Source organism: Manacus candei, unplaced genomic scaffold (genome assembly GCF_025592945.1).
Source record: "Manacus candei isolate 608988 ecotype Guabito, Panama unplaced genomic scaffold, ASM2559294v1 h1tg000005l, whole genome shotgun sequence".
In the NCBI taxonomy this organism is placed as follows: domain Eukaryota; kingdom Metazoa; phylum Chordata; class Aves; order Passeriformes; family Pipridae; genus Manacus; species Manacus candei.
The window spans coordinates 24,056,403-24,070,934 of record NW_026138053.1 but is presented as its reverse complement, the minus strand read 5'-3'; the positions used below and the strand labels follow the sequence as shown (position 1 = coordinate 24,070,934).

The 14,532-nt window shown below is 59.8% G+C and overlaps 1 protein-coding gene across 1 annotated transcript; it reads left to right on the top strand.

The window, feature by feature from the left end:
* Window positions 1-3,436: 3,436 nt before the first annotated feature.
* Window positions 3,437-14,065, top strand: QSOX1 (quiescin sulfhydryl oxidase 1). The gene is made up of 12 exons (XM_051806012.1): window positions 3,437-3,742; window positions 5,902-6,002; window positions 7,300-7,348; window positions 7,537-7,639; window positions 8,433-8,523; window positions 8,755-8,900; window positions 9,359-9,493; window positions 9,681-9,810; window positions 11,626-11,748; window positions 11,838-11,982; window positions 12,236-12,415; window positions 12,788-14,065. Exons 1-12 carry the CDS (start codon window positions 3,466-3,468, stop codon window positions 13,504-13,506), a joined length of 2,199 nt encoding a protein of 732 aa, XP_051661972.1. The 5' UTR covers window positions 3,437-3,465; the 3' UTR covers window positions 13,507-14,065.
* Window positions 14,066-14,532: the final 467 nt, after the last annotated feature.

Here is a 14,532-nt window from a genome sequence, read left to right as displayed (position 1 = left end):
TTAAGCAGTGCTGTGCTGCAGATCAAGGAAGGCTCCACTGAGTTCATCACTCCCGTCTTGTGAAGCTGGAGAGGAAAACTGTTAAGCCTCCTCTGCAACTGGTATTTCCAAGGTGCTTATGGGGCAGTTGGATGCAAACTTCTCTGAACAGCCTCCAAAATGCCAGTGCTGGGTGACGGAGTTGCCATGATTCTATCATGAGTCTTGCATTGGTTGCGTGTTTTCCTTGGAGTCAGTTCCTGGAATCACACAATTAGGTAGGAACGTGTTCTTTAATTTTCAAGGAAGAAAGTCCATTTCAGGATCTCCCTGGCCCCGAACCTTCTCAACCAAAAAGAAGCAAGAAGGTCCTGGGTTGGCTCACCTGGCCATTTTGAGCCTTTGGTGTTTTGCAGGCAGATTCATGCTTTCAAAAGTGGATGATAAAAGCCTCTCTCCGTTCTTTGAAAGATAGTCCTTTCCATCACTTCAAGGGCTGAATACATAAAACCCAGCTACTTTTTCCTCTTCTCCTCTGTAACTCAGCACAGAGGCAACCTGGGTAGCTTTGTGTCTGTGAAAACAATCCATTTTGGGTGCACAAAACAAGTTCTGCAGGGCTAAAATGATTTTGGTGAGATCGTGGCGGCCTTTGAGGCTCTCAGCCTGTTGATGTTGCCCACGCCTCGTTGACTTCAAGGAGATTCCTGCTGGGTGTTAGTCTGGGAAAGGAGATTTTAGAGTTGATGAGCTTAATGAACTAAAGCCACTGCTCAGCTGCTGCACAGAGACTTGTGCAGCATGGGAACCTCTGTGGTCATCCTTAGCCCATGGCCTTGCTATGTAGGAGTGAAGTACAACTCTTCCCAAAGTTAAGGATGCCGAGCTGGGCGCTGAAGAGTTGGTTGTGAAAACCAATCAGCTTCCTAAATGTGCCATGGAAGCCTAAAGTTGGGCTTCAGGGCTGGCTGGGGCTCAGCAGCCAGGCATCCAGGGTCACCCAGCACCCGTCCCGTGGTTTTGCTGCCTGCAGGCTCCACTGGCAGCCAGAGAGGACAAAAAGGCAGACGGCGACAGGAGGGTGTTTCTAAAACCTCTCCAGACTTCTACTGCTCCTTGATTGCTTTTAATTCATCTTAGTTACTCTCAAATCCATCTTAAAAAGGGTTGTTTCAAAATCTCTGCTTCATCTTTGACTTTCCATGCCCTGTCTCAGGGTGTTCTGCAATGAAAATCTGTCTCTTCCCAGTTTGAGGTGGAAGAAAAGCCTCCTTTCTTGCTTTGCAGCAGCATTAAAAGGAAAAAAAAGGCTTTTGGGGCAAGTCTGTGCCTGGAAAACTCCACGCCCCGCTGCTGAAGGAGACTATTGGCTGGGGAGCCTTGGGGATGGGACGTGCCAGCTGGGCAGTAGGGTCGGCAGTCCCCGCTGTTCCTGGGGCAGCAGGAAGCAGGAGCATCCCCACCCCAGGGCTTCAGCGGATGAGCAATGGTGTGGCTCACCCCAAAAGGAGCTGGAGCCCTGGGGTGTGGGCTCTTGCCCCTGCACCTTAAGGGTTCATGCTGCTTTTGCATCTAAAAAAGGATTCAAGGAATTTGGGCTGCCTCGGAGGAAGGACTGAGCTGGATGGGGAGGATGCTGGCAATTACACTGGTGCTGAGCACCTCTCCTTCCTCTGGATAACCTAATCAAGTTGATGAGCCCTGAATATAAAGGCTCTGACCCAGGGTAAGATAACGGTGATGACATCCATAAACAGGGGATTTTTGTCTTTTAATCACCAGCTGGATGAAGACAAGTCCTGGCAAGGTCTCTGTCAGTAGTGAGGGACCACCTTTCACAGCAGCCCTGCACAGTGCTGCGTGTCTCTCCATCCTGGTTGGATGGTGAGGTGTGATAATCCTTTAAGCATTTAATTACAGCTGGCAGGGCTGGAGCAGACCATCTTCTGCCCCATTCCCATCAGCCTGGACCCACAGAACATGGGTGGGAGCAATCCCACCGGTTGTGTCCACCAGGCTCTGTCCCTCCAAGCCAGGCTGTCTCAGGGGGCCCTGTCACTCCCCAGAGCTGTGCCCCGTGTGGAGCCCCTGCCCTCTGCTGCCCTGGCAAGGCTTGGCTCTGGCAGGCTTGTTTTTCTAGCATGGCAAGTCCGCCTAAAATACCTAGGTGGGGCTCAGCATGGATAATGGCCTTCCTGGGGACAGAGCCAGCAACCAGCCCTCAGCAGCCATGGGCACCCCCAGTGCTGGGGGTTCCCTTGGCCTCAGGGGCTGGGGAGGGAGTGGAGGGCTGGATTTTGGGGCTGTGTCCACCTCTCTGGTGCCCAGCTCTGCCCCGGGGCTCTGAGCAACGGGCACCTTCCGCCTGGGAGCCGGTGACGTGGGTGTGTGCGTGAGGGAAGGCACGGCCCTGGGGAGGATGGAATCATGGAGTCCTAGAAGGGTTTGGGCTGGAAGGGACCTTAAAGAACATCTCGTTCCAACCCTCCCTGCTATGGGCAGGGACACCTTCCACTAGACCAGGTTGTTTCCAGCCCTGGCCAACCTGACCTTGAACGTTTCCAGGAATGGGGCAGCCACAGCTGTTCTGGGCAACCTGTGCCAGGGCCTCACAACCCTCACAGGGAAGATTCTGCTTTTCCTAACCTAAACCTACTCTGAGTTTGAACCCATTCCCTTAAAGGGGCTACTGGGGTTGGAAGGCTGCTTATTCTGGACGTAGGAGCTGGATTTTGGGGGTGTGACTGGGTATCCTTGCCAGGCATCCCTGGCAGAGTTGGGGCAGGGGGGTCTTAGGGTGCCTGTTGGGTGGTGCCCCAGTGACACTGGCTGATGTCAGACACTGCCTGTAATGGTGGCACTGCGGTTTTGGGGGCTGAATCAGCTGCCGTTGCCATTACGGAATGAATTAGGTTGGAAAAGACCTCCAAGATCATCGAGTCCAACCTGTGACCAGACACACCCATATCAACTAGTCCAGTCTATGTCCACTCTTTCCTTAAACACCTCCAGGCACTGACTCCACCACCTCCCTGGGCATTCCTCGCTTTATCAGAATTTTATCATATTATGCCATCTGCCCCCTAAGGGAGGGTAACTGCATCAAGGGGGGCATTGCGGGCTCCCCCCCCCCGATGTAGGGGCACCGGGGGGAAGCTGGAGGGTGGTTATTGAGGGCTCCCCTGTGATGTGAGCGCACCAGGGGGGAGCTGGGGCGGTATTTGGGGCTTCCCCATGATGTGGGGGAGCTGTGCGGGGTATTGCCCCCACACACACACAATGTGGGGGCGTTGAGGGGAGGTTGGAGAGTTGCTGGGGGGGGCTGAGGGGGTCCTTGTCTCATCTACCCGCCGTGGGGGTGCCGAGAGGGTTCCCCGCCGTGTCCCCCGCCGTGTCCCCGCCCCGGCCCCGCCTCAGGGGCGGTGCCAAGGGCGGCTCCGGGCGCTAAAGGCGGCTCCGGGCGGCTCCGGGCGGCCTTGGCGGGCGATGTGGCGGCGGCGGGCGCGGGCCGGGGGTCGCGGGGGGCCGGCGGCTCTCCCGCCGCTGCTCCTGCCGTTCCTGCTGCTGCTGCTGCTCCGGCTGCCCGCGGCGCGGCCCGGCCGCCTCTACTCGCCCTCGGACCCGCTGGAGCTGCTGGGGCCGGAGGCGGAGGGGCGGCTGCTGGGTTCCTCCAGCGCCTGGGCCGTCGAGTTCTTCGCCTCCTGGTGCGGCCACTGCGTCCACTTCGCGCCCACATGGCGGGCCCTGGCCCACGACATCCGCGGTGAGTCCCCGGCCCCGCTGTGCCGCCGCCCCCCCCTTCGCCTCATGCCCGCCTGGCCCCCCATCAGCGCCCCCCAACCCTCCCTGTGCCCGTGCCCTTGTGCCCCCCGCCCCTTATCCCCGTCTCTGATCTCTTCTATCACTACCCCATTTAATCGCCCGTGCCTCTGCCCCTGCGTCCTTAAATTCCCCCCGTATCGCTGTCTGTTCGCCTGTCAGCACCCCCAAATCCTCCCTGTGCCCCTGGAGCCCCATCAGCGCCCCTAAATCCCTCCTGCGGCCTTGTCCTATCATCCTCCTCCTCTCCACCCACACTCTTAAATCCTCTCTGCATCTCTGGCCCTGCGTCCTCGTCCTCATCAGCATCCCCTCATCCCCTCTGCGCTCTCCCCATCAGCACCCCTCCATCCCCTCTGCCCTACCCTCCATCAGCTCCCCAAACCCCCCCTGCGGCTCAGCCCCCCCGGAGCGGCAGCCTGGTGGGAAGGCCCAGCCCCCCCCACGGTGCCCAGGGCCTCCCCATGATATCCAGGCCTGGCTTAGCAGCATCCCTGGAGACCCTTCAGCTGGGAGAAGCCCAGACTGAGCCCGCCCCAGGCATAGGGGGGGTCCTGCTGCCCCCCAGACCCTCCCTCAGCCCCGCTCCTCCCGGTGCCCACATGGATATGGACGGCAGGGCGCTGATCCCAGCTGGTTTGTTCCCGGCTTTGACCTTGATGCCTGGCCTGGCTGGTGCCCAGCCCCGCCTGGCGACCCGCGCACGCCGCTGCCGTGCTCTCATCCCGGCGGGGCTCATCCTGCCTCCCGCGGCATCCCGGGGCGCGCGCGGCTGCTCCCTGTTATTGCCGTAATTGATACAGCGCGGTCGCTGCCGGGTGAGTCAGGGCGCCGGCCGGGCGGGCATCCCGTCCCTCCGAGGGGATGCCGTCCCTCCCCGGGGATGCCGTCAGCGCTCCCCAACGGGGCAGGATGTGAGGAATGGGGTGCGTGCCCGGGCCCTGCGGGGAGAACGCCGGCTCTCCTGGCCCCTCTCCAGAACAGGGTTACCCCAGGGCTCCCCGCTCCGGAGGCTGGACCGCGGACCGTGTACCCGTGGAGGCAGGGCGGGGAAGCCGCCCCCGTGCTGCTCAGCATCCTCGCTGCCCGTTCCCACGGGTTGATTTTCGTAGGAGTGGGCTGGGCAGGGAGGATGCCAGGGTGACCCGCGGGCACCACGTGCAGATGATTCCAGGAGCGTGTCTGGCTCTGTGCAGCAGGGCTTGTCACCAGTCCTCCTGTGCCACGGGTGCCAGGGCAGTGGGAAGCGCCTCACCTGCCCTGTCACCTGAGACACAGGACGATCCCAGCAGGTCTCCACCTCCAACATGCTCCAGCCTGGGGCAGCACGGGCTTCATCCATGTGCTGGCACTGTGTCCCTCCCTGTCCCGCTTTAAGGAGAGCCTGGGTGTTCTCCAGCTTGTGTCCCTTACACTAAAAAGAAGCCATTTCAGAGCTTTATTCTCCATTTTCCTTCTAGTTTTTAGAGCCAGCCATGCCCCCATTTCTCCATCTGTTTTACCCCAGGAACCTGCTGGTCCTCACCGGGGAGGTGGTGGACAGTCACAAAGGGGGGATGCTTGGAAACCAGGGGGTCTCTGCTGCAGTGCCTTGTCTTGGCTGCTGGTTTTGGGTTGGTCCCTCTCAGTTATCGACCTTGGTCTGGGGTGAGATGAGGTGGAGCCCGTGTTCCTTGCTCTCCCTGAGCCGTGGTTAGCCATCCCTCCCCTTCTCCCGGTGGCCTCTTCCCAGGAGCTGGGGCAGAGGCTGGACAGGCAGAACCAGCTGGGCAGGCACCGTCGGGCAGAGCTGCCTGAGCTCCCGCACTGGCGAGGGCAGGGCGTGCAAAGCCAGGTCCCGCCTCACACAGCTTTCCCTCTTCCTGCTGCCCGAAAAGTAGGGCACCAAACACCAGCATGGACCATGGCTCTGGGTGTTTGGGCTTGGAAAGCATTAGTCGGTATCCTGCGAAGGGCGAGCAGCGATTTTTGGGACAGGAGGATCTGTGCCACTGTGTCACAGTGGGAGATCACTGCTGTCTCCACAGCAGTTGCCAGGAGCAGGGCAATTTTTGGGGCCACAGAGGGGCTGAGCTGAGCTGACCTCATCCTCTGTCCCCTCAGAGTGGAGGCCTGCGGTGATCCTGGCAGCCATCGACTGTGCCGACGAGGACAACCAGCAAGTGTGCTCCGATTTTGGGATAACCGGCTTCCCCACGATGAAGGTGAGGGCTGTGTGTGCCGGGCACTTCCTGGGTTTCACTGTGCTCTGCCGTTTGGCCTGTCCTGCTCTTGCTCAATGAGATTGACAGGGCTATTGGACCAAAATACTCCCTTTGGGCTTGTGCAGGCTGGAGCTGTTTTGCCCTTCCCCAAAACATAGCTGTGGCCGGGCTGCAGCCAGCACAACTGCTGGGTGATGGAGCAACAGGGTGGGGGAAAACCAAAATACTGCTTCGTGATGAAATGTAGAGGCCGGATCTCTCCTAGGAGGAGAGAGTCTGAATCCTGAGTTGAAAATGCCTGGGAAAGGCTGTTGGAGGGCAGAGAGAGGTTGCAGGGGCAGGTTTTGTAGGAGGGTGCAGGGATGCTGCAGGAGGTGGTGTCTCCTGGGAGCCTCCTGCGGTGGCTGGCAGGATGCCATCCCTCCTCCTGGGCCTGTGCCCAGCCCTTTAGCTGTGTCAATACACTGGTTTGCAGCACTTCCCGCTGCAAACAGAGCCTTGCTCCAACACAAGCAGGTGCTAAACCTGGCAGTTAAAACCAGGATTGCCTTGAGATGGAACTGGGTAGGGATAAGGGTTTTATCAGACACGCCATCAGTCTCAGCTTACAGGTCAGCTCAAGATGGGGTCAGATTTGGGGCTTTTCCAGGCAGGCTGGCTTGGTCCCAGCCCTGTCCTGGGGTCTCACTGAGCACCCACTGCCCTGGGACACTGACAGAAGCATCTCCCAGGGCAGGGAGCTGTGCTGATGTGTCCACAGCAAGAAGTCACTTGCTTCACGTCCCCTGTCCCTGCCAAGCACCTTTTGCAAACAGTCCCTGCTCCCAGCCCAGCCTGCAAAGCAAACACCTGGCTGATGCAACCTGCTGTCACTGCTGTGGCTGTACAGTGGGCACTGGAGCCACTGTGGGAGGCCAGGAGGGGGGAAAACCCCCTGTTTCCTGCTTTGTCAGAGCTCTGGAGCAGAGAGACAGTGGTTTCCAGGACTGGGAAGGTTCCAGCTGCCTCCGTGGGACCCCTGGAGATACCTGCTCTACTGCCTGCCAGTGCTCAGCCCTTGGCTGGACAGGCTCCCAGCCTCCCCTGCAGCCCTCCCCTCTGAGGATGCCCCAAAAGATGGGAACACAGTTGGGGAGCTCCCTCTGTGGTGGCTGGTGACAGTTGGTGTGCTGCAGTGTTGTGGAGAAACTGAGGCAGAGCTGGTCTATGGGCAGCCTCAGCCTGCTGGGCTGTACTGCCCCCCGTCCCACTCCAAACACTCACTCCAGTTTCCCCTGTGGTTTTTTTTCCCTTTCAGTTCTTCAGAGCTTTTAGCAAGAAGGCAGAGGATGGGATAAGGATTACCAGTGAGTATTCAGAGCCACAGGGGTTTGAATGTCATACCCTGGGTGTGAATGTCCCTGCTGCCCCCACACCCCATGCATTGGGATACTGGGGAGTCCGGTGGGAGTCAGCTCCAAGAAGCTCCCCTTGGCCTCAGCCCATGGGACTGGCTTCCCCAGGACTGACCCCTTGGCATCCTGTCCCCCTGCAGATCCCAGTGCCACGGTCGAGGACCTGCGCCATGCCATCATCACCAACCTTGAGCAGAGCCAGGACTCCTGGCCACCCGCCTGTCCTCCGCTGGAGCCGGCCAGGTAGGGGCACTGGGATGTGGGGGTGGCTCTGGTGGTCTCTGTCCCATGGGGAGCAGGTTTCTTGGGAAATCCTGAACCAAAACCAAGCATGGAGCAGCCACTGCATCACCCGTGTCCCAGGGAGACACAGATAACCTGGCCAGGGCAGAGCCATTTACGTGGCCCAGATGAGATGGGCCATGTTGTTGCATCTCCTAACAAACCTGCTTATCAACCTTAATTAGAGCAAGCAATTCCTGGGCCCCCAGTTCCTGGGGACATGGCAGTGCCGTGCCATGCTAAGTGAGGCTTCTGCCATTAGGAGTTTTTACTGTTCCAAAAAAGGGTTTCCTTGATTCTGTACAATGTTTTTGAGATCTGAGTTGTCCTTGCCAGACAAGGCAGTTGCTCCACTGTCCTGGGAGGGAGCATTTGGATTTCCCAAAGCAATGGTTGAGCTGGGCTTTTGCTTCAGGTCTCTGGTGCCTCTGTGTCCTAGCCAAAAAGAAACACTAACCCTGGTTCAGGTTCATTGCTATTTTATCCCCTGGATGAGTGTGCAGCTCCCTCCTGCCCTGCCCTGCCTGTGCTTTGTTTTTCACCTCCTTGGCTGACCCCAGTGGGTTTTCTCAAAGCCTGTGTACCGGAGCAGAAAATTGGGCTGGAAACTTGAGCAGGGAAGAGCTGCTGGCTCGGTGGGGCTGAACCTGCACCAGCATTCCCTGCCAGATCTCAGTCCTGCTCCTTCTGAGTGGGAGGGCAGAGCATCCTGCTGATGCCGAGGCACCTGCTGCCGCCCTCCTCTCTCTTGCAGCGCGGAGGAGGTTCGCACTTTCTTCCAGAGGAACAAGGACCAGTACTTGGCGCTGATCTTTGAGAAGAGTAACTCCTTCGTGGGCAGAGAGGTGGGTACAGCTGCCTTTTTCCCCCATGTCTCTTGGAGCACGTGTCCCTGGTGCCTGATAACTCCTGGGTGCCTTTGGCAGGGAAGCTCTCTCCAGGCAGGCTCCCTGCTCAGCTTGCAGGTGGCTTAGCAGGTGCAAAGTTGTTACACAGGGCATTAAACAGCCCTGCTGCATCCCTGGTGGGGCTGGAGGTCCCTCTACCCCCCCCCCATCTGACCCTGGGGCTTGCAGGTGGCCCTGGACATGCTGCAGTATGAGAATGTGGCAGTGAGGAGGGTGCTGAGCAGCGAGGAGGAGCTCGTGGAGAAGTTCGGGGTCACCACCTTCCCCTCTGGATACCTGCTCTTCCGCAACGGCTCGTTCTCCCGCCTGCCTGTGTGAGTGTGGGACACGGCGGGGTGGGTCTGGGGGTGCTGGTGGGGTGCCATGCTTGTGCTCCATCTCTCTGTGCTCCTTTGTAATTGTTGGAAAGTTCATTAGGAAGGAAGGAGACAGTGGCTGGGTTGGGGAGGCTGGCAGAGGCTGGTGGGCACTGAACGGAACTGCCAGCCCTGCCCGGAGCTAGCAGAAGGGAAAATGGCTTGTGACTGAGCCATCCCCACACCACATCTGCCTGGAGGTGGCGTGGCATGCCTGCCTGGGGCTCAACTCTGCTGCAGGTTGTGTGTCAGGATACCCACTGCCAGGGCAAGTGGAGAGTACAGACCACCCCTCGTGCACTCCCCAGATCTGATTGCCTGTCTGGCTACGCCTTCGTCTCCTTTGCTTCCTCCTTGGGGTCAGGGGCTTTTTGGGAGGGAAGAGGGACGTGCTCACAGCCTCTCCTTCCTTGCAGGCACATCGAGGCACGTTCCTTCTACACCTACTACCTGCGCACGCTCTCGGGCATCACCCGCGGCTCCTACAAGCTGAACACAACCAGCAGCCCCTCCAACGAGACCGACGGGGCCCCGCTGATCCGCGCAGACCGGTCAGACCTCCGGCACCATCCCGGGCAACCTGGGGCTGGGGGGAGGAGGAGGAGGAGGTGCCTTGGCCACGGGTGGGCAAAGGGCTGGGACCGTGCCTTCCCCTGGGAGAACCCCGAGTTGCATCTGGGTGTCTGGGGGTGCAGGTTAAGGGACTGATGGGCCCTGATGTTGCGCTGCCCTCCCCAGCTCCAAGCTGTACATGGCCGACCTGGAGTCCGCGCTGCACTACTCGCTGCGGGTGGAGGCCGCGCGAGCCTCGGCGCTGTCGGGAGCACAGCTGGCCGCCTTCAAGTGCTACGTGGCCGCGCTGGTGAAGGTGAGGAGCTTTCGGTGTTGGGAGAGGAGCTGTTTGTGAAATGCAGGCGCAGGGGACGGGCCACCACGTCCCGGTGCTCGCTGGCGGCGAAGCGTGGCGGCCTTGGGTGTGAGCCCTGTGTCCTGGTGCTCAGCGTATCCCACGGCTGCTGTCGGGCAGTCCCCACCCCTGTGGATGTCCAGTTTCAGCCCAGAGTCCCAACAAGAGCCAAGAGAGGGTGCTGGAGTGTTTCGGACAAGATGTGGGGTGTCTGCTTTGGTGGGCAGAGCACGATTGGCACTCGCAGGAGGTGTCGAGGCAGCAAGTCTTTTCAGAAGAGAGGCTGTTGCCTGCTGGATTGTCAGAGATGGTCAGAGGGGTTTGTCTCTCTGATCTCCATGCTCAGCTCCAGGAGCTGATCTCTGCAGGCTCCTTTGATAACAGTCCAGGAAAGGGACTCCTGCTCTGAGTCAGGCTCTGGAAGAGCCTAGTTTAAGGTCTCCTTTATTCTTCTTTGTTGGGCTTGGTGAAGCTGAAGTGAGTGGGAGCTTTGAGCCAGCACAGGCAGGGCAGTTTAATTTCTTACTGTGAATGAATGCTGCATTTGGCTGAGGTTTTGCCACTAGGTCTGCAGGAGCCCTGTCCCCATCCCCATCCCTGTCACAGCCTGGGCTCCTTGGCAGACCTTCACCCGGCCATGCCCACTTTCTTTGCTCCTTCCTTTGTCACACAGGGTCTCATGCTCAGTTTGGACCTTGCACTTGTGCAAGACACCCCCTGTTCCCACCCCTGTCTGCTCTTCCCCAGGAAAGAGCTACAAACATGAGCCACTGGTGCAACAAGCCTTAAGTCCTCAGCTCAGAACTTCATGTGGCTCCTCCTCTGCTTGCCCCCAGCCATCACCCTTGCTCTTTCTCCCTTTAATGAGAACCACAGAGTTAGGGAAACAAACCTCCATCACACCAGCTCCCTGACTGAGGTGGTGGGGAGCAGCAGTGGTTTTATTTGATCCACTATTAATCCTTCCTGCAAACTTTCCCCTCCGTGAGCTGTAGTGGTGGGTGCTGGTGCTTCCCCGAGGATGCTGAGCCAGTGCTGCCGTTCCTGCAGTCCTCCACAGGACGGAGCAGCATCCCCAGGATTGCTGCCAGCCCAGGCTCAGCCTGGGGGAGCTCAGCCAGCAGGTCCAAGCCTTAACTGTTGCGATCCCAAGAGATATTTAAAGGCAAGGAGAGAGGTGAAAATCCTAAAGTGGAAAGAAGCCTGGAAAGCAGGGAATTGCATGGTAAAGCCTCCTCCTGTCCCACGAGCCGGGGTGACAGTGCATTTTGCAGCAGAACTATCAGGTCACGGATGAAGTCTGTGAATTTGGGTCTTCCACTGTGATTCCCCACAGGCCAGATTCAGCAAAACGCTCCTTTCTTTCACTTCCCCATCACTTTTCCTGTGTGCTCCTGGTCTCATCCTCAGTCCGTCTGCCTGTCCATCCATCAGTGGCACGGGCTGGCCCCTCTCCCTGGAGTGGTTTTAAAGTGCAGCTGCTAATCGGCTTTGCCAGACTTATGGTCAGAGTGGCTTTTTGCCTCCCTCAGTTGGGGCTGAGGTTTGGAGCCTGAACACGCACACAGGGGACTTGCCAGCCATGGGGGGGACAAGGCACAGCCCCCAGCCCCTTGGACACAGGCACCAAAACCTTGCCAGGACGCTGCTGCCCTCCTGCACAGAGGATGCTGGTGCTGCCCAGTGCCTGTCCTGGTGAGCCAGCGGTGCCTGCAGGCTGCCCTGCTGCTCCCAGCATGGAGTCTGTGTTTCCTCAGCCCTCTCCCCTCTCTGCAGTACTTCCCCGGGCGCCCCTGCGTGCAGACCTACCTGCAGACCCTGGATGGCTGGCTGAGGAACTGGACGGAGCCCGAGCTGCCCCGCGATGTTTTGAAGGAGGCCATGAAGAATAACAAAGATGTAAGATGCCCATGGGGACCCTGGCTCCTGCTCTCATTACCCCTGCCCCTTGTCCCCCAGCTGGCAATACCTGTCTGTCTGTCCACCAGGCCTCCAGCCCCGCCGTGCTCCCCACCAACGTGACCTGGGTGGGCTGCCAGGGCAGCGAACGCCACTTCCGTGGCTACCCCTGTGGGCTCTGGACCATATTCCACCTGCTGACCGTCCAGGCTGCCAAGAACGGCCCTGACAAAGGTATTGGCATCCCTGGGGGAACTGGGCTCAGACAGGGTGTGTCTGGGTGGGTTGTGGCATGGGCAGGGGGGCTGAGTGCAGGCTTGTTTCCCCCTTTCTTCATCTCATCCGGAGGCAGGTTTGCAGGGGGCACAAAAGACACAGAGTCACAGTGTGGGGTTACCACCTCAACTGTGGGACTGCAGTTGGTGGCACTGTGGGGTTTGGGCTCACCCTCCCTTTTCCCCCCCCTCCGTCCTCTGCCTCCCCCCAGAGCTGCCCCTGGAGGTGCTGAGCACCATGCGCTGCTACGTCCGGCACTTCTTCGGCTGCCAGGAGTGCGCCGAGCACTTCGAGGCCATGGCGGCCAAGTCCATGGAGCGCGTGTCGAGCCGGGAGGAGGCCGTGCTCTGGCTCTGGTCCCACCACAACGAGGTCAACGCTCGCCTGGCGGGTAAGGGGGGCTGCCAGGAGGGGAGTCGGAGCGGCTTCCCCATGGAAAAGGGGAGGTGAGGGGGAGGAACATCCCTGCCCCTGGATGGATCTGCAGGGGGCAGTGGTGGGAGTATCCCATTGTCCCCCATCACAGGGGACAGCAGCTGGTCACCCAGCTTCAGACCACCCTGGAGATGCAGTTGGGTCTTACATGCTCCCTGCAGGGAGCTCCCCAAAGCTGCCACATGCCCTTGGAGGACCCCTCCTCCCAGGATGGCTCCTCCAAATGTCCCCTTCCCCAGCTGCCGGACTCTCCAGCATGTTTATACTGGTACAGGGGGAGGGTGTCACCTGTCCCCTCTAACCCCCTCACTGGCCCTGGTCCCTGCAGGAGGTGACACAGAGGACCCCAAGTTCCCCAAGCTGCAGTGGCCTCCGCCGGACATGTGTCCCCAGTGCCACAAGGAGGAGCGGGGGGTACATGCCTGGGAGGAGCCGGCCGTGGTCACCTTCCTCAAGGCACACTTCTCCCCGGCCAACATCTACATGGACTATGCCGAGCCCGACCCCGTCCCCGGGGCCAGGGAGGGGGCCGGCGCCAGGCTGGGCACCGAGGGCCCGCGAGTGGAGAGGGGGAGAGAAGAGGCAGAGGAGGACAAGGAGACGGAGGGCGAGGCGAGGGTTGCGGGGCGGCCGGCCCTGGCGGAGCCGCGGCGCCCCAGCATCGTGCGGCTGATCCCCAAGATGGGCGACGACATCGTGGACCTGGACTCCTTCAGCGACCAGCACTTCAAGACCCAGGCCCTGCGGGCCGCGTCCGGCCGGCGCCGCAGGATCAGCAAGCGGGACACCATCGCCCTGCCCCAGGACGAGGGCAGGGAGCGCCGGCGGGCACCCAGCATCGTGCTCCGGGAGGAGGAGGGGGATGGCGGGGAGGGCCTGCGGAGGAGCCCCTGGCTGCGGGTGCTTGGATTGGGCTTCTCCCGCCTGGACATCAGCCTCTGCATCGCCCTCTACTTCCTCTCCTCCATGTGCCTCCTGGCCATGTACACCTTCTTCCGCCTCCGCACCCGCGCCCGGAAAGGCCGCCCTGGCTTCCCCATGGCCTGAGAGGGGTTTGGGGGGCTGGGGGCTGTCCGGAGGGAGGGTGGGCTGAGTCAGAGCGCCGCTGGGCCAGCGTTTTGTCCCCCAGCGGGAAGGGGTTTGGCGCATCCCCCTTGGGAGCTGCCCCAGTCACGGCAGTCACCTCACCCGTGGTAGGGGGCGGAGGGTGTAGGGCTGTTTTTGGGGGGAAGGTGTTGGAGCATCCCCCTCTCAGGTCATAGTGCCATGTTTTTGGGCATGCAGGAGCTGGGACGCCAACAGTGGTTTGTGTTTTGGCACCCAGCTGCCCTTGGAAGCTCCCAGACACTGGGCTGGTTTCAAACTGGGAAGCCCAGTCCTGTGCTGAGGAGCAGCCCTTCGGGGTGTAACCACTAGTGGGGCCAAGAGGATGGGGGTTTAACCCCCCAAAAGTGGGGGCTGATGAGTGGGGGCGGCAGTCATGGGTTCAGCTGCATTTTGTGTCCCCTTCTGAGACAGGGCCCAGATCCCCACACCTTTCCTCGCCGCCTCCCTGCGCTGTTGCTCGTTCTCTGCTTGTCTTAGTGGAATAAATTATTTTTGCCGACGCCTGTCGGCTGTGTTGCCTGGTCCCTGCCGTGTGGGCACAGTGGGGTGCCATCTTCCCTTCCTGCTGTCCCCTCTCCAGCCTCCCCATCACCCTGAGAGGAGCACTTGATTTAAAAATCCTTTAAATATTTTTAATTACGATTGTACATTTTCTCCTGCTTTTTTGCTTTGAGATGCACCTGTAGCTGTTCCCCCTCTCCTCCTCCCCCCTCATACAGCTGGCATGCCCCTGTCCCTGGTGTGGCTCATGATTTCTCCTCAGACAGAGTGAGGGGAAGAGAATCTGTGGGGACCAGGAAGCTGCTGGAAAAAAGTTGGCACAAGCTGTGGAGCTGCAGTTCAGTGCTGGCCATGTCCGTGGTCCAGAGCAGGGAGACACACGGTATCCCTGGGGAGCAGGATCTCTGTGGGCGTGGGCCCCCTGTGCCTGTCCCCGATTCTCTCTGCCCTTTTATCCTTGTTAGG

Coding starts and splice junctions, on each gene's coding strand:
- QSOX1 (XM_051806012.1), top strand. CDS start 3,466: ATGTGGCGGCGGCGGGCGCGGGCCGGGGGTCGCGGGGGGCCGGCGGCT. Junction 9,811..11,625: donor ACGTGGCCGCGCTGGTGAAG/GTGAGGAGCTTT, acceptor CCCTCTCTGCAG/TACTTCCCCGGGCGCCCCTG. Junction 11,983..12,235: donor CAAGAACGGCCCTGACAAAG/GTATTGGCATCC, acceptor GCCTCCCCCCAG/AGCTGCCCCTGGAGGTGCTG.